The sequence below is a fragment of the Camellia sinensis genome, chromosome 3 (genome assembly GCF_055761805.1).
Source record: "Camellia sinensis isolate YWXY chromosome 3, ASM5576180v1, whole genome shotgun sequence".
Taxonomy (NCBI): Eukaryota; Viridiplantae; Streptophyta; class Magnoliopsida; order Ericales; family Theaceae; genus Camellia; species Camellia sinensis.
The window spans coordinates 57,659,932-57,687,373 of NC_138963.1; the positions used below are offsets into that span (position 1 = coordinate 57,659,932).

General features: G+C 32.2%; 3 protein-coding genes across 16 annotated transcripts in view; 2 read left to right on the top strand and 1 right to left on the bottom strand.

Annotated features, from left to right (window-relative positions):
- LOC145822541 (uncharacterized) overlaps positions 1–806 on the bottom strand; it is a 58,315-nt gene extending 57,509 nt beyond the window's left edge. For 6 of the 12 annotated variants that reach the window (XR_014363935.1, XR_014363940.1, XR_014363936.1 and 3 more), the window contains exon 1: positions 623–793. Coding sequence is in view for 2 of the 12 variants with exons in the window: in XM_082919809.1 (XP_082775935.1) it covers positions 293–451; positions 623–736 (273 nt within the window). In the remaining 10 variants the exon portion in view is untranslated. Of the gene's footprint in view, positions 1–292; positions 452–622 lie in introns of all 12 variants that reach the window. The other 6 variants (XR_014363934.1, XR_014363933.1, XR_014363932.1 and 3 more) reach the window with 3 other exon arrangements.
- Positions 1–27,442, top strand: part of LOC114290407 (uncharacterized) — a 229,157-nt gene that overhangs the window by 157,800 nt on the left and 43,915 nt on the right. The window lies entirely within an intron of this gene.
- On the top strand, positions 2,197–8,765 carry LOC114273500 (uncharacterized). The gene is made up of 8 exons (XM_082919810.1): positions 2,197–2,305; positions 3,169–3,253; positions 3,383–3,610; positions 3,728–3,916; positions 4,038–4,086; positions 4,335–5,941; positions 6,272–6,540; positions 8,428–8,765. Exons 2-4 carry the CDS (start codon positions 3,169–3,171, stop codon positions 3,802–3,804), a joined length of 390 nt encoding a protein of 129 aa, XP_082775936.1. The 5' UTR covers positions 2,197–2,305; the 3' UTR covers positions 3,805–3,916; positions 4,038–4,086; positions 4,335–5,941; positions 6,272–6,540; positions 8,428–8,765.

Consider the following 27,442-nt stretch of genomic DNA (forward strand, 5'->3'; position numbering starts at 1 on the left):
TTTGTGTGTGTGGGTTGTTTGTGCATGGAAGTTTACTCTAGAAATATTGGGCGGTATCCTCGATCCCAACAGTGATAATGTTTATTTATTTATTTACATCTTCTCCATTATATATGGTTGAAATGAAGATCTTTATTTCAATTTATAAGGTTCTATAACACGTCATTCAAATTAAAATCCAAAATCAAAGTCTGTAATTGTGATGCCAATTTGAATTTTGAAATATCACTTACTTGTTTTAAATTTTCAAAAAATAAAGATATGTTAATGCAGTTCTTTCACAAAGACTTACCATGAAATAAACATCTACATCTCTATTCCATCTATGAAATGGAGAGGACGTGGATCTGCGATTTTGGTTCAAATAAACAAAAAATGAATAATAGTTTTTCTGGTTAGATGTCCAACTCAGGGAAACTAACAGAGAGAGTGAGAGACATAGATGAGCGATCTAAAACAAAATAAGAAACAAAGTAACAAGCAGAGGCATATAAGCATTACAATATCAGCATTATATTAATGAAAATGCTCAATGAAAAATCAAGAGAAAGGAGACAAACAAGGAAAATTGATGCTTTACACATAAAAAAGGGTCGAGCAAATAATTGGAATTCATGCTTACTTGGTCTATAATATGTGTAATAGCTGGTGGCATGGCATGGCATAGCATAGCATGGCAGCGGTGTGCAGTGAGGATATGGGCTAGGCTTTCAAATTTGGGGAATTTTGTGAACATGAAATTAGGGTTGAAATGGAAAAGATTAGAAATGTATGAGAGAGAGAGAGGGGGGGGGGGAAGAAAAATGCTTGGGAGCACTAATTAGTGCTCCCACTAATTAGGTGGCAGTGGGTCCCGCCATTAATGATGTGATGTTTTGGTCTTGAAGTTGTGTTTTTTTTTTTTTTTTTTTTACTTTTTTAATGCATTAGTGCTATTAGTGGTGATATTTTTAGTGGGATGAATCATTGTTGGGGGGGGAATGGTAGTCGAGCTGCCGATATAAATCTGGGAACGGCGTAATAGGGAAATAACTTGGGAAACGGGAGTTTTTTTAAAATATTTTTAAAAGAGAAAATTATTTAGAAAATTGACTTATTTTTTAAATTATTTAGAAAACTAACTTGCTTTTTGAAATTATATTTTAAAATGTGATTTTAAAATTGAAATTATATTTTTAACATATAATTTTACCTTAAAATTGCAAGTTAAAAATGCAATTTATGATGACATGGTGAAATTGCATGTTCAATATGCGATTTCAATTGAAATCGCATTTTCTACGTGCGATTTCAAAATGAAATTACATGTTGAAAATGTAATTTCAATTTTAAAATCGCATTTTGAAAATGCGATTTCAAAAGTAAGTTAGTTTCTTCAATAATTTGAAAAGTGGGTCAATCTTTTAAATGGTTTTTTTTTTTAAATATTAAAAAAAAACTCTCGGAAACGCTATACCATATCATAATTTTAATTTTTAAAAAAATTATAACTAAACACAAGGTATAATTAAAATAATATCATAATTAAATAATAAAATTAATTGTAATTAAAAAAATTACATAATTAAAAGTGCATATGATATACACTTTTTAAAAAGGTGAATATTAAAATTTCTCAACTATCTTTGCTAACTTATGATAGAAAAGAAAGTAGCTGATTAGATAAGTTATAAAAAAGACTTATGCATATGTTAAGAAAATATTAATGGAATACAACTCCCCCCATTTATATGAAAAGTAACAAAAAATTAAAAATTGTCTCGTTAACATAATTTATTTTATAATAAGACCAAAACACTCTTGCTATTTTTCCTTCTATTTTAATCTTTCATCTCTCTCTTTTTTCCTTTACCTTTTCACCTTCACTACAGGAAAATGACGATTTAACGGTGTTTAATTAACGACGTTTTATTAAATGTCACTTTTTTTTATAATTAACGGCGTTTTTTAAACGTCGCCTTTGTTGTTAGGTAAAACGGTACCGTTTTGTAAATAGAAGACGTTTAAAAAGCGCCTCCAAAACCCTGTCTCTCTTCACACCCTCTTCCCTGTCTCTCTTCACACCCTCTTCCATCTCCCTAAACTTTTATTTTGAAAACCCTATTTTGAGCACCGCCGTCTCCTTCATACTCACTCAAATCTCTCACTCACTCGTCTCTCTCTCTCTCTCGATTCTTCTTCGGTTCAGTCATTCTTCTTCAGTTCGGCGATCCATCTCGGGATTGCGATTTCGAAGTTCGATTTTGAGCATAGATCAGTGATTCATCTCCGTGGATTTGGAACTCTTCGTCTTCTTCAATCAGAGGTTAGTTGCTCTCCCTTTCTCTCACTCAAATCTCTTTCGATTCTTCTTCAGTTCGGTGATTGTTCTTCAGTTCAGTGATTCATCTCAGATTGCGATTTCGAAGTTTGATTTTGAGCATAGGTCCGTGATTTGTCTCCGTGGATTTGGAACTCTTCATCTTCTTAATTTTCAAATGCAACCAAACATAGTCAGATGAAAAGAGCATTAATATTTTTGTGCAAAATATTTTTGCCTAAAATATATTTTCCGGGGTAAGAAATATTTTAGATGAAACAAATGGAGCCTCAAAAGGAAAAAAGAAGAAAGAAACAGAGGCAATAACACAACATTATGGTCTTTTAAAAAATCTGGCCTTGTTAACTCAAATTCTTGAAACCAAATTCTGAAGACAACAAACGAAAAGCAAAATTTTGATCTTTCTATGCATTGTAGAACTAGTGTTCTTGTCATTGAAACCAAATTCTGTTATTGTTCTACAGGGGTTTGTTTCTCTTCCTACAATCCTGCATCAACTTAGAGTTTCCTTCACCAACATTTTTGGCATAAGCTTAGATTTTCCTTCACCAACATATATGATTGTATCGCCAATACCAATACGATTATTGGGTTATTGTGAAATCGCATTATGATTTGGCTAGCATCTTTCCCATATAATAAATCTTCCTCTCATCATACTTTCTACTATTGTTGCAGTGAATTTTATACTTCTTTTCACTATTATTTTGTTATAGGTTTTTTTCTGTTCATGTTTTGCATGGTACAAACTTTAGTTGAAGAAGTTTGAATTAGTGATGTTTTCTTGTATCAAAAAAGAATCTTGTGTCTTAACTTGTGCTATATCTTGATATGTTTCTTTCATGTAGATGGTTGGAGCAGAAGCATTGAGGATTGGTGTAAATGGGCCATGGGTCACTAAATCATACCTTGAAATGATTCTTGAAAGAAGAGGTTGAGAAACGGCATAATTTCGTTATTGTTTTTACCCCATCTGTATTCCCTACAATTGTTTGGTTCCTTTCGCCTTTCGTCTTTCATATCAGTTATTCTCTTTTCAATTAATCCCCATCTCACTTGCAGGTGTACCACGCCTTAATACACCACCACTTTTGTCTAATACATCTACCACTATTGTTCAAGAAAGGTTGATTACTGCACCAAAGCCTCTTCGAATTGCTTCGAACCTTGTGTTTGAAGATTTATCTCAGCCATGGACTCAATCGCCAACAAAATCCCAAATGGAACCTGTACTAGCAACTTGGCATTTTGTCTCACCAGATCCTCCACTTGCTGATGGCTCTGTCATTGGTATGTTTTCTCAACCAGTAGAAAGTAAAATTTCTCATGCCAGCATTATTGTTAAGTGAACTTTGCCTTGGGTGTGTTATCTATTCTTCATTTATCTTGACTCCTTTCATGAAACAGCTACAGATCCTTCTTCTGATACAAGGAAAAGGACAGTTCAATTGCTCTACTCCTGGTATACAAGCCGATCTTTGTAATGCTACAAATCCTGAATGCTCTCCTTATGTTCTCAGGGTTATTCCTGGAAAAACATACTGACTACGGATTGGTAGCTTAACTGCTTTAGCAGCTCTCAGTTTCGAAATAGAGGTAATTTATTTTTTTAACATAGATTTGAACAACCACATTCTAAACCATTTCTTTTTTGCCGATCTTTGTTTCCTTGTTTTGCAATATCATAGATTTGACTTCTTTTTTATATTTTTGGCAGGCCACACCTTTACTTCTGACAGTGGCCTACTTTCTTTTTGATCTTCAAGGTATGTTTCGTTTCTGTACTTTCTTTTTGATCTATACAAATTGCATATATATATATATATATGTGTGTGTGTGTGTGTGTATATGTATGTATATGATTGTGTTTATGAAGTTTAATTTGATTGTTGCTTGTTTGTTATTTGAGCTTCAAATCTGTGATTCTGTCTGTTTAGTTACTGAAAAATAGTTTGCTGGAATAAATTACTGTGTAGATTTTGGGTTCTAATCTAAGGCTGTTTTACTTTTTAAGGCATTCAATTATGACAATGAAGGCTGCCAAGGGTAAGGGGGCACCAATCAGGGTCCCAAAGGAGGCGTTGAAGCCAGTTGATGACGGGTTTGCTAAGTTTGTGTAACATTTTGGTGGTTGTAGTTGCATCTTTGTGGGTTTTTTTTTGTTTGTTTTGTTTTTGGTGTTTACATTAATGTGAATGACTCTGTTTAATAAACTTCTTATACAATTTTTGGGGCTGCAAAAAATAAACTTTGTCAGCCTCTGACCAGTAAGCAAGTGAACATAAACTTTATCAATAGGCATTCAATAAACATAATATTGATAAAGTTTATTTTTTATCCTCTGACATTAGGTTTAACCTGTTCAAAAATTGATTTTCAATAACTACATTTGCGAACCCGTTACTGATTTCCCATTGCTGGTTATGCCTAACTCTGAAAAATGCTTTTTCTGTAACCCAACTTTTTCTATTATGTAGTTTGCTTTGACGTAAGTTCTGTTTCATATCCTTGCTCTCTTGAAACTGTGCTTGGAGAAACAAGCCCTTCATTGTCTTAGTTTCCTTGAGAATTGTTACAATAATTCAATATCCATTTCTGCAAGAAAGTGTTTTTTTTTTTTTTTCTTTTTTTCTTTTTTTCAACTCATGATATAAGAATGTCTTTTTGCTGCCAATGTATGCAATTCTGGGAAACCTTGGAGTGGTTCTTTTCAATACTTCAAATGTCATTTCTGCTAGAAAATTGATTTCCTCTTCTCCCCCCCCCCCCCTTCCCCTCAACAAATCCTAGACCCAAACATAGCATAAGAGTGTGCTCTGATTGATGAGAATTTCTAGCTACACTGGTGTTCGTGGCCTAGATTTCCCTAATGGATCTGCAGGAGTATACCTTTCCGAATTTCTGTCTGGAGAGAACTCCATTGCCTGATCCTCTATCTCATTGCTTATAATCCCATGCTACTTTTTCGTATTATGCATAGTAAGGTTGTTTTGTTCTTATTCCTCGCCTTTGTCATGAATATTTAGCATGAAATAAATAGATGTTGAGATGTCTCTTTCTAATTATGGAATGGGAATTTCACAGTAAGTTATTTTTTTCCAAGTCAAATGATATCAATATTATGTTTATTGAATGCCTATTGCTGGTCATACCCAACTATAGAAAATGCTTTTGCCATAAATTGACTGTGCTTATGTAGTTTGCTTTCTATGCTGACAGAAGTTCTGTTTTCAGATCCCTGCTATTTTGTAACTGAGCTTGGAAAACTAATTCCTTCTGTTGTCTTAGTTTCCTTGAGAATTGCTTCAGTAATTCAAAATTCAAAAGTTATTTATGCTAGAAAGCAAACTTCTTTTTTTTTTTTTTTATCCCTTTTTCAGATAACGATACAAAATGTCTTTTTGCTGCCAACATGTGCAAATTCTGCTAAAACTTGGAGTGGCTCTTTTTAGTAATTCAGTAGTTGTTTCTACTAGAATGCAGCTTTCTTTTTCTTCTTCCTCAACAAATCCTTGATCCAAAGTTCCAAACACAGCTTGAGAGTGTACCCTCTTATTGATGAGAAGTCATAGTTACTTTGATGAGAAGTCAGATGGATCACTTCGTGCCCTGAGAACCAAGGTATGTTTGGCAATACAAGTAGAACTTTCTTTCTGTTTTCATTGTCTGATTTGGGTGCCCTTCTACTTTAGTCATGACTTATGGCTATTCTGGACTTGTTTACTGTTGATAATGATGATGTTCTTCCACGATGAAACACTGCCTATGGAAACTGAATGTTTATTCGTAAAGTAGAACCGTTCTAACATTTCTCATTCATGAAAGATACTGTCTTAACTTTACTTTGATGATGAGTTTTCTTGGTGCTGAACCAGCTTTCTGGTATCTGCTTTGAAGTATATTCCATTTGAACTTTGATGATGGTGAGGTTTTTTTTTTTGCCCTCTGCAGATTGCGAATTTCCTTGCCAACAATTTGAATAGGAACTGGCCTCGTGATCTGTATGAAAAGGTTGCTCGAAGCTTGTGAAACCATGGCTTTTCCGGCTGTCTAGGTTGGTTACGCATATATGGCTTTTGTACAAAACAGTCAACTTCGGCTAGTCTGTCCATGATGGCCATTTTTGTTGGTGAGATCTTTGTGGTTCTTGCAGATCTCTATAGAAGCTAAGGAGCTTTGATCAGCTCTGTCTTATTCATCACTCTATTTTTTCAGGGCAGGTTAGTTTTGTTTTGTTTTTTTTTTTTTTTTTGATGCATAAGATAGGTTTGCTTGCATACATATATACATATATTCCATACATATTGTTTGCTAAAACATGCTAATAGAGTCAATTCATTTTCAGACTAGCACAATACATTGCATGATTAAAAAGGAGTGCCAAAGAAAATAATTATTTCTGAAGGAAAAATAGTACTAAAGTAAATGAACTATGTAAGAAGCAAACCCACATTTTGAAGTTTCAATGGCCACATGTTGAACTCGCATACTACGAAATTAGTACTATTTAATTCAAGTCTACTGTCTGTGGTTCAAATTACCTCAAAGTTTACTGTCTCATGTTCTCTTTATATCCATGTGTGACAATAATTCAAGTCATAAAATAAATATTTAATTAACAAAACCATATTTGATGTCTTGAACTGCTACAGGTTTGTACTCTTTCAAGCCTACTCATATGTGCTCTCTACTTTAGTCAAGCAGTATGAGTTTTAATTGTTGAAACTACGCTCTTCACTGTTAACATGTCATAATGAAAAGATAAGTGATTTCTAAAATGGGTTTAAGCAGTGTTTTTTTCTCTTACTTTTCTGGAGCTATATTCTTTTGTCTCTAATGCTTCTAAATATGAGGATACATTCACCATTATGTCAATTTCTATGTATCAAAATATATTTTGGTTTATTTAGATGATAAACATTAATTGGAGAACTCAGTAGTGATTACCAGTCTGTCTATTGGTTAATTTGGGTATTGACTTAAATTTGATTTTTTTTTTTTTTTTTTTTCTATCACTCATCTATCTTTCGTTATATTTTTTCACAATATTGTATTGAAGGTCATTCGCCAAAGCTGGGTTTGGCTGGAACAGGTTTGTCATTGATTTATTGATTGAAAAGGAATTACATAATAAAATGTTGATCTAGAACCAGGTTCCTCCTTCCCGTTCTCTTAGTAGCATCATAATAAAATGTTGATCTAAAATGTTTGTATTGTTTCTTTGTTTCTATTACATCTATACTTCAGTAATTACAGTTTGGGGAGTACATAACAATACAGGCTAAACTAATCTAAACACAAAAATAACTAGCAAGTCATAACAATACATAACAATATATGTCTATGCCAGCAGAGTCACATTTGAGAGATGTTTGGATGACAGGGAACTAACTAGCAATTAAACACAAAAATGATAACATAGGATATGTCCTCATAAATCGAATAAATAATAGCATTTATCCAAGATATTAATGTATGCTTACATGGGCTTTAATAATTGTGGATAGAGTTTTCGCTTGTTTCAACAATCCAAGTTCAATGCGATTCCTTTTCACAGTATCGCGCAGACTTGATATCTCAACTCCAAGAGAATAAAGTTTTCTCAGCAGGATAGAAATAAACTAGCTTGATTAATGAAACAAGAAAAATAAGGGGGTGAGGGTTAAATGACATGTTTCCACAATTTCATTATCAGTGAAGTGAACTATTATACAGCACATGTGATATGATGCAAAGATGTTGAACAAACATTTAATAGTTTCTAGCTTGGCTGTTCTTTTATGTGCACTTTTTGTTGGGAACACCACTACAAACATTTTTAACTGATAAATTACTTGAAAAGAGTGAAACCATCCACTATTGGTGTTATATAATTATCTTGCATATTTTTTCTCCCATCTTTATCTAACTACTTATTTTGTTTTGTTATTTTTTGGTTGGCATTATAGGAGTTAGCTATAACCTCTGACGAAGCCTTGAGCTTGGAAGAGTTACCTAAGCGTGCTGTCATACTTGGGGGAGGGTTTGTCTATATTATCTATCTGCTGTGTTGATTTTTCTTGGCATGCTTATGAATTTTAAATGACATATTTTTCTCTTGTTTTTAGGTACATTGATGTTGAATTTGCTTCAATATGGAAGGGTATGGGTTCTACAGTGGATCTATGTTTCAGAAGGGAACTTCCATTAAGGTGGTTGTACTTGGAAGAATTGCTTGTGCAAATAGCAACTCCCCTAGTATTTTGGATTTCATTCCATTCCTATCCCTAATTATTGGGTGTTAGGAGGGGTAGATTGGGTCTGACTTAACCTATTTTTTCTTTTTCTTTTTTGATTGTGTTTGTTGTTTGATTTTGGTTCAGACACAATCATGTAATGTTTATTTAGTCAATATATTGAAGTAGTTGTAAAATTTTATTCATATTATTATTTTTTTTCAGCTTTATTACAGGTATGTTTTTTAGTTAAATATAATAGATTCAGAACAATTTTTTTTTTAAAGAAAGAGCTATAACGGCGTTTTTTCAAAACGCCACTACAGTGCCAACGGATATTTTTTTTAAAATAAAAAAATCTATTACGGCGTTTTAAAAACGTCGCTAAATATTGGATGACGTCATTTTATCATTATTTAACGCATTTAGCGGCGTTTTTAAAAACGCCGCCTATACTAATTTTACGACGTTTTTAAAGCGTCATAAACTTATAGCGACGGCCGCGTCCTCGACGTTTGGTGATAAGCGTCACTAAAGGAATTAGCGGCGTTTTTCATACATATAGCGGCGTTTTTAAAACGCCGCTAAAAATCATTTTTCCAGCAGTGCTTCCTTCAATACAGATGCTTTAAATTTTTTGAGTTTTTAATCAATAATTATTTTTTTAGTGAATTTTTTAATTTTTTAATCAATTTTTTGTTTTTATCTTTTAGATTTACTTATTCTAATTCCACTTAAAAAGTATAAAAATTAAAAAATATATCTTTTAAAAATTCACTAAATATTAAAAAATAATAAAACACAAAAACTCGAAATATTTTCGTATTTTAATTTTTATAAATATTTTACTTTTCAACTTAATCTAGATTGACCTAGGACAACTGGCCAATTGGTCATGGAAATGGCACTTATGTGCCAAGATGAATAAGATTTCAGTTTCAAATCTAAAAAAAGTATTTAAAAAAATTAATTATAACACAAAAAACAAAAAACAAAAAATATCAATTGAAAACTAAAAACCAAACATAGTGATTGTTCCTATATCCCCAAAAGATTAGATTTTGGGATTATTTTTCAAAAATTTCAAAATTAGATTTGTTGCCCGAGTAATTTTACATGATTTTTTTTTTTTTTTTGGTAGAAATTACACTACAATGGACATTTTCAAATCAGTAGTAAAACTTATAAATTTTAATACTTGAAGTTACAAAACTTTCCATGACTTTGTAAATTTTTTATTTTTATTTTTTTTTTGGGTCTTACAATTGACTCACAATTTCCCCTTCTTTTTTGATACATAAATAATTTTAAAAAAAAATTAAAAGCATCTTCTTCTGTTTTTGTATTTATTTGCATGAAACTAATTTATAATTATTCAACTAAATTTTAAAATTTCAACTAAACAAAATTAGTTTTCACGTGCAAAATTTAATCCGTTATTATTACTATCTAACATTACACTTAAGTTAAAAAATCCTATATATGTCAATTTGGTACCCCAAGACAGGGGTACTTTCGTCCACATGAAAGAAGATATGAGATTTTTTTTTTTTTTTTTTTCATAAACATTTTCCCATACTAGTGGGAGTAGTTAAAGTTATTGTTTTGTTACATGTTACATATTGACTTAGACCTATAAAAAAATTGACTTTTTTTTTTTCTTTTATAGTTGAGTTGTTGATATAAAATTGTGATTACTTTTTATCGATAAGAGAGAAAATAAATGAAATGATATTAATTTCTCTTTTATCTTATTTGGTTAAATTATATAAAAATATATATAATGATATATTATCAAATTAATTTTTTTATAGGTGTTAATCTTTTTATTTATTCTATATCTAAAAGATAGTTTTGGTATTATAATAAAATAATATTTAGTGGTTCCATTTCTCTGCATTTCTTTTCATTTTTTGAGAGATTGAAAATAGGAGTTGTGAGAAAAATGTGCTTCTATCCATTTTTTTTCTCAACTCTCTCATATTTGATAATCGAAATAAATGATTGAAATCTATTTCTCTATCATTCCAAATCACTCAAACCAAACTAAACGTAAAAGATGTACTGAACCAATAGATGTTAGAGGTTTCTCTCTATTCCGCAATTGAACTGGGGTTAAAACTTGTCGAGTATATTATTTCTGAAAAAAAATCATTTTGATGAGATATATAGTAGTACTTCATTAAATACATTTGCGTCAATGGTAAATATGATATGGTAAATATGATTTTAAAATAAATTATTGATACAAATACTATCTAACCAACTTACTATCAATATCTAATCAATATAATCTGTTATCCAAAAGACAACCTAAGAGGGGGTGAATTAGGTTTTAAAAATTAAAAATTAATAATACCCTAATAAAAATTATGACTAGCACAATAGATAAATATATTTAATGAAATAAAAATAATTAAAACAAGTGTTCTAACAACTATGTCAGTTAATGATCTTAGCACAGTGAAAATGTGAAATACAGCTACAGCAATTTAAATAAAATAAAGAGATAAGGGAGAGAGAGGCCAACAAATTTATAGTGGTTCGGCTTCAACTCGGCCTACGTCCACTCCTCAAGTTTCACTTGAGATTTTCCATTATGCTCTAGCTTCACGGGGTGCTAGCAACCTCTTTACAAATGGAGCAATCCTCCACGGATTTTAGACAAACTTTCTAAGTCAAAAACACTGAGTATACTACACTCGTACAAGGTTGAAAAGAAAGCGTTTTTGCTTTCACAGAAAGCTACAAGAATTATCTCTCAAAGATAGATATAAAAATAAAGCTCTGATTTTTCTGTAAACCTCACACAGGAAAGATAGGCTTAAAGCTATACGCCTCAATGTATAATTTCTGAAAGAGGATATAAACAAAAATTGAAGAACACTTCTCAGAGAATTTTTCAGAGAATAGTTGTGTGTGATTATAGATCAAAGAATATTTTCTGATTTTTTTGTGTAACTTGTTTACATTAGAGGTTTTGGTATATATAATGAAATTTATAACTGTTTATAGCCGTTGTATTCATTTGAATGTATAGTCATTTATAGCCATTGTATTCATTTGAATTTATACCTGTTTATTGTCGTTGTACTTCGTCATTACTAATTTGAATATCTTCCACTCCGTAATTACAAATTTGAATATCTTCCACTTGAACCTTTTGAACTGCTGCTGTGGGGGCTGTTTGAACCTCTATTTTAGGGCTGTTTGAACTCCTGATTTAATCAAATATTAAATGCATTCTAACAACATTTAGGATAAAAGTTTAGGTGAGAAATAATAAGACAAAATAAATTTTGATTCTATTTTTCTCTTTCAAATAAATTAAAACATAATTAAATAAATCATCAAAATAAATGTTAGTTTTATTTTTCTCTTTCAAATAAATCATCAAAATTTATTTTGATTCTATTTTTCTTTTTCAAATAAATTTAAAAAATAAATCATCAAAATAAATTTTGAATTCTATTTTTCTCTTTCAAATAAATTAAAACATAATTAAATAAATAATCAAAATAAATAAGTCTAACAATCTCTCCATTTTTGATGATGGCACATAATGATATTTTGATTTGATTTGGGAGTAAGAAAGGCTCCCCCTCAAGTCATGCTCCCTGAATTCATTTCTAAATACATAAGTTAGCACATGTGTAATAAATAAGCTTTAATCAACAACATGATATAAGATTAAGATATCAAACTATAAATACATAATATCATATTAGTTTGCATACCATAATACATAATATCATAACAAAATAATACCATAATACATAACATCATATAATTTCTCCCCCTGTGACATTATCAAAAGGAAATCATAGGGCAAAATTTGGAGGAGGAGGAGGAAAATGATAGTGATAAATGGCATCAAAAAATAGATAATCAAAACATATATATACATATATAGATATACGATTTGCCTGCGTCTCTTTTTTTGGTCGAAAATAGCATCGGACACGCGTCTTCGCTTTTGCGTCAGCCGACCGACAAAAGCGAAACGGGTCAATCAGTCAATCAGTTGCCTCGGCTCTCTCTCCCTTTTGTCGTCTTCTCCTCCGTCTTCTTCTTAATCATTCTCTTCGCCTTCTTCTTTCTCATTCGCTTCGTGAGAGAGATAGAACAGAGAGACTGAGCAGAGTAGAAAGGCTGCCAAAAATGACTCTCCTTTCGATTACATCTCTCTCTCCTACTACATGGCCTCGTCTCATCCCTTTACTCTATTTCCAGACCTAAATGATCCCGTAAGCACTGCTGGGCCGAGTGCCTCGGCTCCGACTCTTCTCAACCTTCCTATGATGTCAATTGAGCAAATAATGGCAGCTCAATTAGACATTGAAGCCAATCATTTCACACTAACGTCTTGTATGGAGACGGTGACTATAGTCGCAAAATTAGCTCACTGATTGCAGAACAAGATGAGTGAGCTCCATCAGGTCAACGCCCAACTCTCTCTGCTCCAGCGCATGTACAAGAATGCGCGAGCGGAGATAGGTGCACTAAAGGCCGAAAATAAAGAGCTTAAACGGAAGACCACCTATATGGCCAGATTTGGAGCAATGTCGTTCTTGGCTTTTGATAGTCGGCGGGGAGTGCTTGCTCCCGACAAAAGCACGGGGGCAGGGACGTTAAGCGTCACCCAATGTGATAAAAAGAAGAAGAGAGCGAGGGAAGAGGTGAGTAAGTAAGAGCGGCGTATGGCCCGAAAAAAAAATGAAGGTTTTTTTGTTTGTTTGCTTCTTTTTTTTTTTTATGTTAAAATGTTTATTTTGATCGGTGTATGGCCGTAAAAAAAAAATGAAAGGTGTTTTTTTTTAATGTAAATATTTGTATTTTGATTTGTTTTTGTTTTTATGTTTAAGTATTGAAAAATGAAATGAAAAAGCAGAAAAAAAATAAGAAAATTAAGTCCAAACAAAAAAATAATAATGAGAAAAAAATTAAAATAAAAGAAATTAAGTCTAATAGCAAAACAAAAAAAAATTAAAATAAAATAATACCAGCAGAAATTAAACTTAATGGGATGTTGGTGTTGCTGGAATGGTAATGCAAAAAAAAAATCAATGTATGCAGAGTTAATTTTACCTCAAGATGCAGAACCCAAAAAAAAAAAATTACACAATTGAGAATAGCAAACTGTTAAGGAGAATAAATGTATGAAGGACTTGTGAGCATTCAACTGATATAAATGTTTCCATATCAATATAGTAATACACATATATCATTTTAACAAAAATTCAAGTTTCACAGTCATAACAAAACTTTTTAAGTAGAAATTGACATTCCAAGCTTGCCACGAATAAAATTGAAGCGATTCTTGCTTAGGGGTTTTGTGAAAATATCCGCCAATTGTTTGTCGGTGTTTACAAATTCAAGTACAATATTCCCTTTTTGAACATGATCTCTTAAAAAATGATGTCGAATTTCAATATGTTTTGTTCGTGAGTGTTGAACTGGATTTTTGCTTAAATTGATGGCACTAGTATTATCACATTTAATAGGGATATGATCATAATGCAAATCAAAATCCTCCAATTGTTGTTTCATCCAAAGTATTTGGGCACAACAACTTCCGGAAGCTATATATTCAGTTTCGATTGTTGATAAAGCAACAGAATTTTACTTTTTGCTAAACCAAGATACTAATGAATTACCAAGAAAGTGACAAGTGTCACTGGTGCTTTTTCTATCAAGTTTGCATCCAGCAAAGTGGGCATCCGAGTAACTAATTAAATCAAATGCAATACCTCTAAGATAAAACAGTCCCAAATTTTGAATGCCAACAAGATATCTAAAAATTCTTTTAACAGCACTGAGATGTGATTCCTTAGGATTTGATTGATATCTAGCACACATACAAACACTAAATATAATATCGGGTCTACTTGCAGTTAAATAAAGAAGTGAGCCGATCATACTTCGATATTTTGTTTGATCAATGGACTTACCTTTTTCATCACTGTCTAGCTCAATAGATGTGTTCATAGGTGTTCCAGCTATTTTTGAGTCATACATACCAAACTTTTTGAGTAGTTCTTTTGTGTACTTAGCTTGGTTGATAAAAATTCCTTCTTTACATTGTTTGATTTAAAGCCCAAGGAAATAATTTAGCTCCCCCATCATGCTCATCTCAAACTCACCTTGCATACACTTAGCAAATTCCTTACACAAGGTTTCATTAATAGCACCAAATATAATGTCATCCACATGTATTGCACAATAAGTAAATCATCATTTTTAGTTTTAACAAAAAGTGTTGTGTCAATTGTTCTTCTAGAAAAATTATTTTCAATCAAAAGTTTACTTAATCGTTCATACCATGCACAAGGTGCTTGTTTCAAACCATAAAAAGCTTTTGATAGTTTAAAAACATGATTTGGAAAAGCATGATCTTCAAAACCTAGGGATTGTTTAACATAAACTTCCTCATTTATAAAACCATTAAGAAATGCACTTTTTACATTCATTTGATAAAGTTTGAAATCTCTAAAACATGCAAATGTAAGTAACATGCGAATGACTTCTAATCTAGTAACCGGAGCAAAGGTTTCATCGAAATCAATACCTTCTTAATTGTATCCTTGTGCAACAACTCTAGCCTTCTTTCTTAAAATTGTGTTGGATTTATCAAGCTTGTTTCGAAAGATCCATTTGGTACCGATAATGGTATGATTTTTAGGTTTTGGCACAAGTTCCCACACTTTGTTTCTCTCAAATTGGTTAAGCTCTTTATGCATAGCTATTATCCAATGTTCATCGAATTCGGCTTCTTGAAAGTTTTTAGGCTCAATCTGTGAGAGAAAAACCAAGTTACTACAAATGTTTCTAAGTGAAGAGTAAGTTTCAATACCTTTTGTAGGGTCACCTAGGATTAAATCCTTAAGGTGATTATGAACAAACTTCTATTCTCTTGGCAAATCATATTGTTTCCTCCTTCTTCTTGAGGTGGGAGAATAGGTTGTTCAATCTCTTTGTTCAACTTACATGGTTGGTTTTCTTCTTTGTACATACTTGAATCTTCCACATTTGGTTCCAAATCTATGTTGTCACTAACAATTTGCTTTTAAGCAGAGATGTTAGTTTCATTAAATGCCACATGTATAGATTCTTCTACAACAAGAGTTCTTTTATTAAAAACACGATAAACTTTGCTAGTTAAGGGATAGCCAAGAAAAATTGCTTCATCAGATTTTGAATCAAATTTACATAAGTTATCATTACCATTATTATGCACAAAACATTTACAACCAAAAACATGCAAGTGGCTAATGTTGGGCTTGCTATCATGCCAAAGTTCATAAGGAGTCTTTTTGAGAATAGGTCTAATTAATGCTTGATTTAAAATATAGCATGTGGTGTGAACAGCTTCAGCCCAAAAATATTTAACAAGATTATTTTTACAAAGTATTGTTCTACTCATCTCTTCTAAAGTTCCATTCTTCCTTTCTACTACACCATTTTGTTGAGGAGTTCTAGATGTTAAAAAATTATGTCCAATACCATGCTCATCACAAAACAATTCAAATTTCTCATTTTCAAGTTCTCTACCATGGTCAGTTCGAATATTAGTAATAAGAAAGCCTTTTTATTTTGAATTCTATGACAGAGTTTTGTAAAAGAAGAAAATGTTTCATCTTTGTGTGTTAAAAACATAACCCATGTAAATCTTGAATAATCATCAACAATAATAAGACAATAATGTTTACCACCTAGACTAGATTTCCTTGAGGGACCAAATAAATCCATATGCAATAGTTGTAAAGGTCTAGTTGTGGAAATATGAGATTTTGATTTAAATGATGTTTTAGTTTGTTTTCCTTATTGACAAGCACTACAAAGATGATCTTTTTCAAATTTAATTTTTGGAAGTCCAATGACTAAATCCTTTCTCAAACTATTTTTATTATTAACATATAGACATTAAACATCACTAGCATAGAGATCCTTAAGATAAAAAACATAAACATTATCATGGTGATAACCAACGAATAAAGCTTTATGATCATTTGTGCTTTCAATTGTGCAATGTGATTTATCAAAAATAACTCAATTACCTTTATCACATAATTGACTAATACTAAGTAGGTTATGCTTAAGTCCATCAACAAGTAAAACATTTTCAATAGAAGGGTTAGGAGAAATACCGATGCTACCAATACATATGATTTTTCCTTTCTTGTTGTCTCCAAAAGTAACAAATCCTCCATCTTTCGATGATAGTTTAGTAAATAATGATTTATCTTTGGTCATGTGTCTAGAACATCCACTATCAAGGTACCACTTCCCTTCTTTAGCTTTGGACTTAAAGTAAACCTACAATATGACAATCAAATGTTGGTTTTTGGTAACCATAGTTTCTTGGGTCCTTCTTAGTTAGTTTTGTTAGATCCCTTAATAATCCAAATCTTTTTAATTCTTATGTTCATATTCTTTTTAAATGGACACTAAGATATATAATAGCTTTTCTTTCTACAATAATGACAAGTAATATGAGGGTGTGTCATGAGAGATGCCTTTTAAAAAATTATATTGAGATTCTTTTGTTTCTTAATAAGGTCATATCCAATACCCGCTTTATCAAAAACACATCTTTGATTTCTAAGAAGCATGTTGAGATTATCTCTACCTTTTACAAAATTTTTAAGTGTTTTTGTTAAATCATCAACATTGTTTTTTAAAATAGTTTTCTCATTAGAGATAGTATCAAAATCATTTTTCAAATAATTTTTTCTTTTTTTAATTCTTCTACATTAATAGATAAAGATGCAACAGATTTTTTCAACACATTATTTTTGGCACAAACTTTTCTAAATTCATTTGATAGTTCATGGAATGCACTTTCAAGTTCTTCATAAATAGTAGTTATCTCATCTTGAGTAGAGTCTTCATCTTCAAGAGCCATGAGACATAAGTTGGTTACTTCATTTTCAATTTCATCACTTGAGCTTTTATTTTCACTTTCTCCCTAAGCTGCTACCATGGCCTTTTTGTTTCTTTTGTAGTATTTTCTATGATTCTTTAATTTTGGATAATCCATCTTCATATGTCCAGGATTTTTACGCTCATAGCAAATAATAGGCTCTTTCTTGTTATCTTTGTTGTACTCTTTCTTGAAAGGTCTTCTTCCTCCATAATTGTTTTTTTTGAAGTGCTTTTTGAGATTTCTACTAAACATGGCATAGCTTTCATCCTCACTGGAGTTTTTATGTTCTTCTTCATTTGATGAGGCTTTGAATGCAATTCCACTATTCTTTTTGTTTTCAACATCCTCATGTCCTTTCATGGTGATCTCATGAGTCATAAGGGAACCCATAAGCTCATCCAATCAAAGTGTGGAGAGATCTTTGGCTTTTATAATGGCGGTGACCTTTGCTTTCCAATTCTTTGGTAAACACCTAAGAATTTTTCTTACTAACTCACTGTTAGTATAAGTTTTGCCAAGAGATTTCAAAGAGTTTACAATTTCATTAAATCTAGTAAACATACTTGAAATAGATTCATCAGAGTTCATTTTAAACAATTCATAACTATGAATAAGCATATCAATACGAGATTCCTTTACTTGGTTTGTACCTTTATAAGTTACTTCAAGTTTGTTCCAAATTTCTTTTGCCAAATCACAACTTGAAATTCTGTTATACTCCTTAAAGTCTAATCCACAAACAAGGGTGAGTTTGGCTTTAGCATTGGCTTGCAATAATTTGTGATCTCTCTCATCACATTCATCTTCAGTTTTAGATACACTAATATTGTCTACTAAATTGGTAGGAATTTTTGAACCCTTGGTGACAATAATTCACATAGCATAATCAGTGGTTTATAGGTACAGGGTCATCTTATCTTTCTAATGACTATAGTTGTTTCCGTCAAATAATTGTGGCCTATTGGTGGCTTGTCCTTCAGTAGTGCTAGTGCTAGCTAAGGTTGCCATGGATCGAAACTCTCAGATGGTTAAATATAAAGCAAGAATCTAGGCTCTGATACCAATTGTTACCCAAAAGAAAACCTAAGAGGGGAGTGAATTATGTTTTTACAATTAAAAATTAATAATACCCTAATAAAAATTATGACTAACACAATAGATAAATATATTTAATGAAATAAAAACAATTAAAACAAGCATTCTAACAACTATGTCAGTTAATGATTTTAGCACAGTGAAAATGTGAAATATAGCTACAACAATTTAAATAAAATAAAGAGATAAGGGAGTGAGAGGCAAACAAATTTATAGTGGATCGGTTTCAACTCGGTTTACGTCCACTCCTCAAGCTTCACTTGAGATTTTTCATTATGCTCTAGCTTCAGGAGGGTGCTAGCAACCTCTTTACAAATGGAGCAATCATCCGCGAATTTTACACAGACTTTCTAAGTCAAGAACACTGAGTGTACTACACTCTTACAAGGTTGAAAAGAAAGCGTTTTTGCTTTCACAGAAAGCTACAAGAATTATCTCTCAAAGATATATATAAAAATAAAGCTCTGGTTTTTCTGTAAACATCACATAGGAAAGATGGGTTCAAAACTATATGTCTCAGTGTATAATTTCTGAAAGAGGATGTAAACAAAATTAGAAGAACACTTCTCAAAGAATTTTTCAGAGAATAGATGTGAGTGATTATAGATCAAAAAATATTTTCTGATTTTTTGTGTAACTTGTTTACATTAGAGGTTTTGGTATATATAATGAAACTTATAGCCGTTGTATTCATTTGAACTTATAACTGTTTATTGCTGTTGTACTCCATCATTACTAATTTGAATATCTTCCACTCCATCATTACAAATTTGAACATCTTCCATTTGAACTTTTTGAACCTTTGAACCTTTTGAACTGCTGCTGTGCTGGACTGTTTGAACCTCTGTTTTAGGATTGTTTGAACTCTTTATTTAATCAAATATTAAATACATTCTAACAATATTTAGGATAAAGGTTTAGGTGAAAAATAATGAGACACAATAAATTTTGATTCTATTTTTCTCTTTCAAATAAATTAAAACATAATTAAATAAACCATTAAAATAAATGTTTATTCTATTTTTTTCTTTCAAATAAATCATCAAAATAAATTTTAGATTCTATTTTTCTTTTCCAAATAAATTAAAAAAAATCATCAAAATAAATTTTAGATTTTATTTTTCTCTTTCAAATAAATTAAAATATAATTAAATAAATTATCAAAATAAATAAATCTAACATAATCTTTTATAATAATAATATATTAGATGAATTTTATACATTAAACGGACAAACCCGGAGCTCAAGACCCACCATTATAGCCGGATAGAAACCTCCCCAAATAAGATCTACTAGCAGTGTATAATAATATTACAATAGAAAGTAAAAGGTTAAATTACAAGTTTCATCCGAATACTTTTAATTCAAATTTTATTTTAATATCTACTATTTTAATTTGAATAATTTAATTCATATATTCTAAATTTAGTTTCAATTTAATATTTTTATTCAAATTTTTGTTTACTTTTTTCACGTGTACTTTTAAAAATTAACAATTGTCCAAAAATTAATAATTTCAATATTTAATTTGAAGAAAAAAATTAAAATTATACTTAAAATATAAAAATTAAATTATTTAATTTAAAATAAGAGAAATTAAAGTAAAATTTAAGTAAGATTAATTTACCCAACATCAAGTGACGTTTCATTTTGTTCAAGCTTCGGCCAACCAGCTCCGCCAGTTACGAGATAGGGAATTTTGAGACCTCCAAAAAAAAAAAAGTCATCTCTTTTTTCAATTTGTTTTAGGAGAATTTTTTTTAAGATTTCTGATATTAAGATTTTATTAAATAAGTGATATATAATATTTTCATAGAAATTAAGATCTCTCAACATTTCTATAGAAAAAATTTGACGCAAAGAAATTTTATCTAACTCAGAGAAATTTCAATTTTCATAGAGAAATTTCTCTGATTTCACAGAGAAATTTTGAAATTTCTTTGTGATCGTATCAGTTTGAAATTTCTCTGAGCTAATTTTCTCTGTGAAAATGTTAAGAGACCTTGGCTAATAAAAAAAAAATATTTTGGTCCTCTCCTGTTTTACAAAGTTGAGAGGAATGTTTCATTAATTTTTTATTTTTTATTATCTTTAATCATTTTTTTAAAAAGTATGTCAAAATTTTTTACTTTTTTGGTCCGTCTTGAAGAGAAGAATCTAAAAAGTATAGTAAAAAAAAAATAAATTGAAATAGCCAAAATAAGGCCAAAAAAAAAAAATCAATGACTTTCACTTATTTTTGTCTTTTCTAGATTTTATTTTATTTTTTTTTTAAAATTATAATTTTCCAATCCGTCTTGTCAAGCTAAATTTAGAAACCTAAAGTCGTGTTTGGTTTCAAATCAATTTTTGAAATGAAAAATCCAAAAAACTTGTTTGGTTTATAATTTTTGAAAAATTTATTTCAATTTTTTTTTTCTTTCTTTAATTCTCTCACATTCTACACATCAATTAATTAATTATTTTTTCTCTCCTCTCTTCTTCTCTCATATCTTATGAGAAATTCTTATATGCCAATAGGTACCACATGAAATTATTTTTTACTAATTACAAATGTATATGCCCAAACATCTAACATCGATCAATCAATTTTTCTCTCATTCTCATTTATTCAACTATAAAAAAAAAATTACAAATCATCAAAAAATTATTTTCAAAATATAAAACCAAATAAGTCTTCAAATTTTATAAACTCTTTTAAAAAAACTAACTTTCAAAATTATTTTTAAAATTAAACCAAAGGGAACCTAAATTTTTTTGAAAAAAGAAAAAAAAATTCAAAAAATAAGCAAACCCCAACCCCCCTCTCAAATCTGCTTCAAAATTTACCGATTAAAAAGTTCATATTGATGATATGGGTGCATTTGGTTGTGTTAGGTCAAATCGGCAAACCAATTGCTAATGCTACCGTTCTCGCTCTTCTGGTATGCTATGCGGGCTACTACTATTTCAGTTGTATGTATCATTTGATGGGATTAAGATTGGTTTGGTTTGGTTTTGTTTTCAAGTAATTTACCTGCCTTATATATTTTGCAATTAGGTGATTATTGTTCAGTTTTGAGTCCATGATGATAGCAAGTGCAAGGTTGTGGAAACTCACACAAAATTTAGTTTTTATTTATTTACTTTCATGTGTTTATTGTTAAGTTCATTTGCTTTCATAGGTTTGCCGTAATTTGTGGTTATTTGATTGATTTTCGCATTGCTCTGTTTGATTCAGCTTTGCCTTCAAGCTTTTGTCAATGTACTCGGCATCATTTCTTTTTCTGGGCAATAGATTACAGTTTGATAAATAGTACTTCTTGTTAATGCAGATTGAGAATTTACAAGGAATTAAATGCTTGTTCGAGTGAAAATATTTGTTCTGGCTCTGTTTGGTGAGTGAGAAAATATCTGCAGAGAAAAGTTTCTTAGAGTTTTAAGGGAATAGAAAATATCTGCTGAGAATGCGGGTTGTGTCCCATTTCGTCCTATTTGATGAATTTTACTTGCACAGAAAAACCACCGTAATTGAAATTTGTTGCTGGAGTTCTTTGATCCTTTTACAGTTTTAACACCCAAAACTCACAACTGCTTAATTCCTTCTTCTTTGATGATGAGCCCAATCAAGAACATAAGAGAGAATTTAGAGAGAGAAATATCTCAATCAATCAATTTTCATTTTCTCAAAGTTGGTTACAAAGTGGTAATGCCTCTTCTAGATATAGGCTACAATTTCCCTCCATTAATTATCACATGCTATGCGCATAATATCCTACATCATACTATTCCACTCAAAAGAACTTGTCCTCAAGTGAAGACAAACAAAACACAACTAATGCACTAGAAATGAAACCAAAACTAAAAAATACAATACAATCAAATCCCACAAAGAAGAACTAATCTACAATGATAGAAGCGATGTTGGCACAAGAATCATCCCGCAAATAAAGCCTAAGTTGTTGTGCATTAAAGGTGTTAGAGATGCCCAAATGAGGTGGCAATTTGATTTGATGAGCATTGTCATTGACTTTGTGCAACACTTCACAAGGACCTACCTTCCTATCACTTAACTTGGTGTAAGCACCATGAGGATGCCTTTCTTTGCTCAACACAACCTACACAAGATCCCCCACTTCAAACAACACTTTCCTTTTATGCTCATCAACGGCCAACTTATATTTATCATTGGACTTTTCAATTTGGGGCCGAACTTGAGCATGAACATTCTTCATGAATGTAGCCATGTCTTCCACTTTAACATTTCCCTTTAGGCAAAGGAAATAAGTCCATAACACTTGAAGGTTTTATTCCATAAACTACTTCAAAGGAAGAAGTATTTATGGTGCGATTGATCGATGAGTTGTAAGCAAACTCGGGCAAAGGCATAATACCATCCCAACTCTTGGCATGATCTCCCACAAGACACCTCAACAAGTTACCAAGACTTCGATTCACTACTTCCGTTTGGCCATCGGTTTGAGGATGAAATGTAGTGCTAAAGTTCAAGTCGGTGCCAATTTTCTTACACAAAGTTCGTCAAAAGTGAGCAAGGAACTTAGTCTCTCTATCGAACACAATAGAGATAAGCACTCCATGCAACTTATAGACTTCCTTGAAGAAGAGGTTAGCAATATTTTTAGCATCGATGGTCTTCTTGTAAGGTATGAAATGTGCTATCTTAGAGAAACAGTCCACCACCACCATAATAGAATCACTCCTCCTACCCAACTCAAAGTCCATACTAATGCATTGCCAAGGAGCATTCGGGACCAATAAAGGCATGTATAATCTCGCATTAATTGCAGCCCCTTTGCTTCTTTAACAAATTTGACACCGCTTTACATGGTTGTCCACATCCTTGGTCATGCCCGAACAATAGTAAGCATCTTGAAATAACCCAAGGGTCTTGTCTTTGCCAAAGTGTCCCAATTTGTGATGCTCAACCAACAAATGTGTCTTTAAGGAATAACTAGGCACACACAACTTAAGGCCATGGAAAAGAAAGCCATCCCTAATCATGTAGCTTGGATAAGTAGCTTGATCCCCCTTTTGCAAAGCATTAAAAATCTTGAAAAAATAAGGATCACTTGCATAGAACGTGCGGAACTCTTTAAAACCCACAAATTCATTATTCATTTCAAGCAAAAGAGTCGTCCGCTTAAGGACCCCTGATTTATGTCGCAAAGAGAATGTGAATTGTTGCAAGTAATCCATACATTTGGCATGTGGCTTGTTGAGATGGGATTGGCTATTGATGTACTTGAGGGCCTTTTGGTCAGTGTTGAGCACAAATTTCTTATAATTAAGGTAGTAGCTCCAATGCTTGATGGCTTGGATAATGGCATAAAACTCCAAGTCGTTAGTATAATACTTAAGCTTGGTCCCGTTCAACTTTTCACTAAAGAAAGCAATTGGCCGCCCTTCTTGGCAAAGGACGCCACCAATGCCCAACCCCGAGGCATCACAATTAAATTCAAAGGTTTTATCAAAGTCCGGTAATGCCAAAATTGGAGCTTTGGTAAGTACCTTCTTCAAAAGTTGGAAGTTATCGGCGGCTTCCTTGTTTCATTCAAAAGTCTTAAGCTTGAGAATATTAGTTAAATGAGTAGCGAAACTACTAAAGTTCTTGATAAACCGCCTATAGAAGGTAGCCAACCTATGAAAACTCCGCACTTCTTGGATACTAGAAGGAGTAGGCCCATCCATAATCGCCTTGACCTTTTCCATGTCCATAAGCACTCCACGAGAAGACACAACATAACTCAAGAAGATGACTTGATCAATGGAAAATGAACACTTCTTAGTGTTGCCATAGAACTTTTCTCGCCTTAAAAGCTCAAAGACTTGCCGAATAAGGCATAAATGCTCTTCTGAGCTTCGATTATAGATCAGATGTCATCAAAGTAAACCACTACACAATCACCCAAAAGCGGCTGCAATATTTGTGTTATCACCCTCATAAAAGTGCTTGGAGCGTTGGTAAGCCCAAATGGCATCACAAGCCACTCAAATAAGCCATGAAGTGTTTTGAAAGCCGTTTCCACTCATCACCCGGCTTAATGCAGATTTGATAATAATCGCTTCTAAGATCAATCTTAGAGAGCACCTTTGACTCGGCAAGGCAATCCAACATATCATCTAATCTTGGAATTGGAAAACGATACTTGATGGTAATTTTGTTGATTGCTTGACTATCGACAAACATGCTCCATGATCTATCATTCTTAGGTGTCAAAAAGGCCAGAACACCACAAGGACTAAGGCTAGGCCGAACATACCCTTTAGCCAAAAGCTCATCTACTTGCCGTTGCAAATCCTCTTTCTCTTTTGGAGACATGTAATAAGCCAGTTTATTTGAAAGCGCCGACCCAGGTACCAAATCAATATGATGTTGGATGTCACGCATGGGGGGCAAATCAGGATGAAGCTCTTAGGGAAAGACATCAGCATACTCTTCCAAAAGAGTAGTCACATCAACCTTTTCCTTAGTAGCATCTGTATGTACAATCGGAATCAATATAACCCCAAAATCCCGAGTTTCTTTCAAAAATTCCATAGAAACAAGCAAGGTGGTAGAGCTAGAAGATAGCTTAGAAGCAACCTTCTCTTTCATTGGAAGCAAGGTAAAATGATTTTCAACCTTAAGAACAATGTAAGTGTTCCATTTGCCATCATGCAAAGAAAGCCTGTCATATTGCCAAGGACGCCCAAGTAGAATGTGACAAGCATCCATAGGCACTATATCACACCATACCTCATCAAAGTACTTCTTCTAGATAGAAAAAGTAATCAAACACCGTTTGGTCACCTTGATCTCATTGCCTTTCTTAAACCAAGATAGGGAATAAGGATGTGGATGGTCCTCTACCCGAAGGTTGAGTTTAGCCACCATCTCTTGAGAAACTATGTTCTCACAACTTCTACTATCAATGATCATGTTACAAACACATCCACCAATATTGCAAGTGGTAAAGAAGATATTAGTAAGCAACCAATCTTCTTGGTTCTTTAGTTTTGGTGATAGAAGCGTCTTTTTCAACATAAGAGCAAGACCTTTTTCTTCATCACTATCCCCACCAATTTCAATATTGTTTGAAGTGTCATAAATTGGAGCATTCTCATTGTAAAACCCCCAAAATAATGTAATAAGTGCAACCCAGTCATGTGTGAATAACTACATAAATTAGAGTAAATAGTCGTTTCATTACATGAAGTTAATGATACAAAAGTGTTTAACATAATTAAATGCCCTATTGGCTTACATCTTTCCAAGCCTTGGCTTGGTTACAACAAAAGTGAGTTTCGCTCATTACATCTTAAGCCATTGGCTTTCCAAAAATAAACAATCAAAATAAGAAGCTCTTGCTCCCGAAGATCTCTTCCACGCTATTGCCTTGGTGGAGGCATTCCATTACTACCTGAAAATGTTTTTCCCAAATAGGGTGAGCCATAACCCAATAGGAATCATCTAACATTATATATGAGGTTTAACAGAGATATAAGTACAAAGTGCATATACAATGCTTGTGGTAAAACTTTTACGAATTTATATACTCATAAGATATCAAATTCAAGTCTTAATCCATTCTCTTTCAATTCATATGCCATTCTCTTGTCTTTCTCAATTCATGAGTCAATTTCATTATTTCTCAATAACCAAATTGAGACTACAACTCAATAGTTTTCAAATCATACAACACATATACATAAACACTTCAAACTTCCATTTCGCAGATATTTTGTCTGCGGGCAACCGTCAAATGGGACCCATACAAACGTAGGCTATGCAAGCACCACAATTTCTATTTTATGGATATTTCGTCCGCGAGTTTGACATCCATGTATAATTTCGAGACTTTCACCCAGGACACTCCGGCCAACTTAATTGTAATGGAGTCCATCCCCTTTCTCCTCCCAAACAATCATTCATACATATGCAATGCATATAAACACAAAATCAAACAATGGAGTACATCCTCTTTCTACTCTCAAATAATCATACATATACAATGTATATAGACATGGTCATATTCAATGACAATAATCAAAAGATTAGTTCCAATTCGCCTAATCCACATGCAATGTCTATAACAATAAAAGCTATCCTCCACCGATAGCCCAATACAGTTATATCTAAACAGGTACTTAATCTCAAACTGATAGTTTATTCCAAACTTCCAAAGGTGTGAAGTAATACATATTCAATTCCACCATTTATATCAAAGATCATCCAATTTTACATTTTCAATGTCAATTTTAATTATTTATACAAAATAACATTTTGATTCAATTAGGGCAAAAAAATCCCTCTTTTTTCAAATATTAACCCAAGTACCAAAATCCACTATTTGACACCACATGAACATATTTTTCAGTCTCCAAACTCATTTATTTCATATTCACCAAAAACCCCTCTTTTTCATTTCACTTCCAAACCCTAGGTTTGATCAAACTACTCCCAAATCCCATCATTGTTACACAATAACAAATAACTAAACTAAAAATCTTATGAGAGTGTAGAAAATCCCTACCTCAAAGAGAGAAGACGAGCCAAGCAAGAGTGAAACACCAAGAACACCGAAACCCACTTCTATTCGGATCAAAATGAAGATCTCGAAGCACTCTACCTTTTTCTCAAAAACACTAGGGTGGAAATCCCAACGGATCTAGATGAAATCTTAGAGAGAAAGTGAGTTTTAGAGAGAGAATGTTAGATCTAGGTATTTGGGAAGTTTTAGAGAGAGAGAGAGAGAGAGAGAGAGAGACAGAGAGAGAAGAAAAAATGATTCAAAATGTCATCTTCACGGACTGTTATACACGCAATCCACTCGAGCGTAAAGTTTCGCTTGAGCATGAAAGTTGGCGCTTGAGCGTAGAATGCACATTTCCATAAGTTTTGCAGAT

What these genes read in the sequence shown, in the direction of transcription:
- LOC114273500 (XM_082919810.1), top strand. Translation starts at nt 3,169, where the DNA reads ATGGTTGGAGCAGAAGCATTGAGGATTGGTGTAAATGGGCCATGGGTC. An exon ending in AATGATTCTTGAAAGAAGAG is followed by an intron (nt 3,254 to 3,382) that starts GTTGAGAAACGG and finishes TCTCACTTGCAG; the next exon opens with GTGTACCACGCCTTAATACA. An exon ending in TGCTGATGGCTCTGTCATTG is followed by an intron (nt 3,611 to 3,727) that starts GTATGTTTTCTC and finishes TTCATGAAACAG; the next exon opens with CTACAGATCCTTCTTCTGAT.